This window comes from Arachis stenosperma, chromosome 9 (assembly GCF_014773155.1).
Source record: "Arachis stenosperma cultivar V10309 chromosome 9, arast.V10309.gnm1.PFL2, whole genome shotgun sequence".
Classification (NCBI taxonomy): domain Eukaryota; kingdom Viridiplantae; phylum Streptophyta; class Magnoliopsida; order Fabales; family Fabaceae; genus Arachis; species Arachis stenosperma.
This window is the reverse complement of record NC_080385.1, coordinates 124,308,060-124,311,163: the sequence shown is the minus strand read 5'-3', so window position 1 is coordinate 124,311,163 and position 3,104 is coordinate 124,308,060. Positions and strand designations below refer to the sequence as shown.

The 3,104-nt window shown below is 42.9% G+C and overlaps 1 protein-coding gene across 1 annotated transcript; it reads left to right on the top strand.

Moving 5' to 3' along the window:
• The first annotated feature begins 525 nt into the window (after positions 1-525).
• On the top strand, positions 526-2,426 carry LOC130949902 (uncharacterized). The gene is made up of 2 exons (XM_057878504.1): positions 526-612; positions 705-2,426. Exons 1-2 carry the CDS (start codon positions 526-528, stop codon positions 2,424-2,426), a joined length of 1,809 nt encoding a protein of 602 aa, XP_057734487.1.
• The last annotated feature ends 678 nt before the right edge of the window (positions 2,427-3,104 follow it).

The window sequence follows — 3,104 nt, the reverse complement described above, 5'->3', positions numbered from 1 at the left end:
ACCAAAGCACTTGGGGATATGACCACCATCATCACGCAAATACAAAAGGATCAAAAGGAATTCTACTCCATCGAAGCCATCCAAGCTCCACCTCCAATTGCTCAACTTGAAGGCCCTCCTAGGATTTGTGGTTTGTGCTCTAACACTACATATTACACCAATTAATGCCATCAAATTCAAGAGGAACATGCCCTTGTAGTGGCCAATGTGAATTACAACAACCGTCCACCCTATCCTTCTCAAGGCCAAAACAACTACCCTCATGGTGGTAATCAACATCAAGGGTGGAGGGATAATGCACAAGGAAGCAATCAAAACTAAAGATGGAACAACTCTTCTTCTCATCACAATAATAACCAATCTTCATCTCAATACCACCATAACAACACTAACTACCAAGCCAACCAAAGTCACTCCAACCAAAACCAAAACAACTACACCAAGTACCAAGCACCACACCATAGACAACAATCTAACCAAACCTCTCCATCTCCCACCAATCAAGTTGATGAGCTTAGAGCTGCTATGGAGAAACGAGATGAGAGCAACAAGGCTCAATTTGATGCCTTGGGCGCTCAATTGGCTAACCTCACCAACATGCTTTCGAAGATGGTCATGTCAAACCAATCCCCCACCTCCAACAACAACACCAACCAACCTCAAGCTCTTCTAACCTTCCATCCCAATCCCAACCAAACCCAAAGGGCAGTCTCAACGCCATCACTCTACGGTCGGGAACTATATTGGAGGAGATACCTCTAAGGGTCTTGGAGGACATTTATGAGGAAGAAGTGGTTGTTGAAACTCCACATGAAGAGGGAGAGGTAGACAAAAGGCATGAGGAAGAAGGAGTAAACCTCAAGGAACCCAAGAGGAAAGCTATTGTGGATGAGTCCATCCCTATTCCATTCCCTTCCATGGTGAAGAAAGCAAAGAAGACACCAGAATTTGATTTGAACATGCTTCAAGTGATCAAGAAGGTTGAGGTAACCATACCACTTCTTGATGCTATTCAACAAATTCCAAAGTATGCAAAATTTTTGAAAGACTTGTGTACACACAAGGATAGGATAGGAGAATTAGAGACATTATCCTTGGGAAGTTCAATTTCTTCCTTGATGAAACCTATTCCAAAGAAATTTGGTGACCCTGGGCCTTGTTTGGTGTCTTGTTGTATTGGTGGACACACTTTTCATGATTGTATGTGTGACCTTGGAGCTTGTGTAAGCATCATGCCACTTTCTACCTTTGTGCGGTTGAATTTAGCTCCATTAAAGAAGTTGGCGGCGAGGTTTGCCTTAGCCGATAAAAGTGTGATCACGGTAACAGGAATAGCCGAAGATGTACTTGTGGCGATCAAGGATTTGGTCTTTTCGGTTGACTTTTCCATTTTTGAAATGCCTCCAACAAAAAATAGAAGCTCATCCTCCGTTCTACTTGGTAGACCCTTCCTTAAGACCTCTAAATTCAAGTTAGATGCCTTCACCGGCACATATTCCTTTGAGGTTGGAGACAAGACTATCAAGTTCAATTTAGAAGAAGCCATGAAGCATCCTCCCGAAGAGTATTCTGTTCTCCGATGTGATGTAACTGATGAAGTGGTAGCGAAAATGCAAGAAGAAGACCATAACAAGTTGTTCTACCATATTGTTGAAGAGGCGGATGACCAAGAGGGTGAACATGAGAAAGTTGTTGAGAATGAACTCCGTCAGCTTGACGAAAAGGAACCTCAGCTTGAGGCCAAGAGTGAATTGAAGCCTCTTCTATCTCATTTAAAGTATGCTTTCTTAGAGGACAACCAAAAGTTTCCGGTCATTATTGCTAGTAAGCTTTCTAGTGAAGAAGAAAATCTCCTAGATGTTCTCAAAAAATACAAGAAGGCAATTGGTTGGAGCCTAGCCGATATTATGAGGATTGACCCTTGCAAGTGCATGCATCGTATATTTCTCCAAGAGGGAGCTAGGCCGGTTAGGCAACCGCAAAGGAGGCTCAACCCAACCATCCTCGATGTGGTAAAGAAGGAGGTCACTAGGCTACTTGATGTGGGTATCATATACCCGATTTCTGACAGTGAGTGGGTGAGCCCGGTCCAGGTTGTTTCCAAGAAATCAGGCATCACTGCGGTTAAAAAGGATGATGGTGAAGTGGTCACCAAGAGAGTACAAAATGCATGGCGAGTGTGCATCAATTATAGAAGGTTGAATGCCGCTACAAGGAAGGACCACTACCCTTTGCCCTTTATCGATCAGATGTTGGACCGTTTGGCGGATAAATCCCATTACTACTTTCTTGATGGATTCACTGGTTACTTCCAGATTCACATTGCTCCTGAAGATCAGGAAAAGACCACATTCACTTGCCCTTTTGGCACCTTTTCCTACAAAAGGATGCCATTTGGACTATGTAATGCACCTGCTAATTTTTAGCGGTGCATGACCAGTGTCTTTTCTAATCTAATGGAGAGTTGTCTAGAAGTCTTTATGGATGACTTCAGTGTTTATGGAACTTCATTTTATTGTTGCTTAGAGAACTTGGCCAAGGTCTTAGCTAGATGTGTTGACACTATCCTTGTCTTGAATTTTGAGAAATGTCACTTTATGGTAAGACAAGGTATAGTGTTAGGACATGTAGTATCTCATGAAGGAATTTCTGTAGACCGGGCCAAGGTCGATGTTATCACCACTTTACCTCACCCCTCATCTGTGAGGGAGGTCCGCTCATTTTTAGGACATGCAAGATTCTATAGGCGCTTTATCAAAGATTTCAGCAAGATTGCATTGCCATTGTCGCGCCTACTCCAAAAAGATGTGGACTTTGAGTTTGACAGTGAATGTGTGAAAGCCTTTGAAGAGCTAAGGAGAGTTCTTACCACGGCACTGATTGTGCGAGGCCCCAACTGGACGTTGCCATTTGAGATAATGTGCGATGCGTCAAACCATGCTATAAGTGTCGTGCTTGCACAGCGCGATGGTAAACTCCCTTATGTCATTGCATACTCTTCTAAAACACTTGATGCAGAACAATCCAACTATACCACTACTGAAAAGGAACTCCTAGCTATTGTTCATGCTTTAGATAAATTCAGATCTTATTTGCTAGGATCA

Excerpts from the sequence above, each read along its gene's own strand:
- LOC130949902 (XM_057878504.1), top strand. The coding sequence starts at position 526 with ATGGAGAAACGAGATGAGAGCAACAAGGCTCAATTTGATGCCTTGGGC. Across the intron at positions 613-704 it reads CCAACATGCTTTCGAAGATG|GGCAGTCTCAACGCCATCAC; the intron begins GTCATGTCAAAC and ends CCAAACCCAAAG.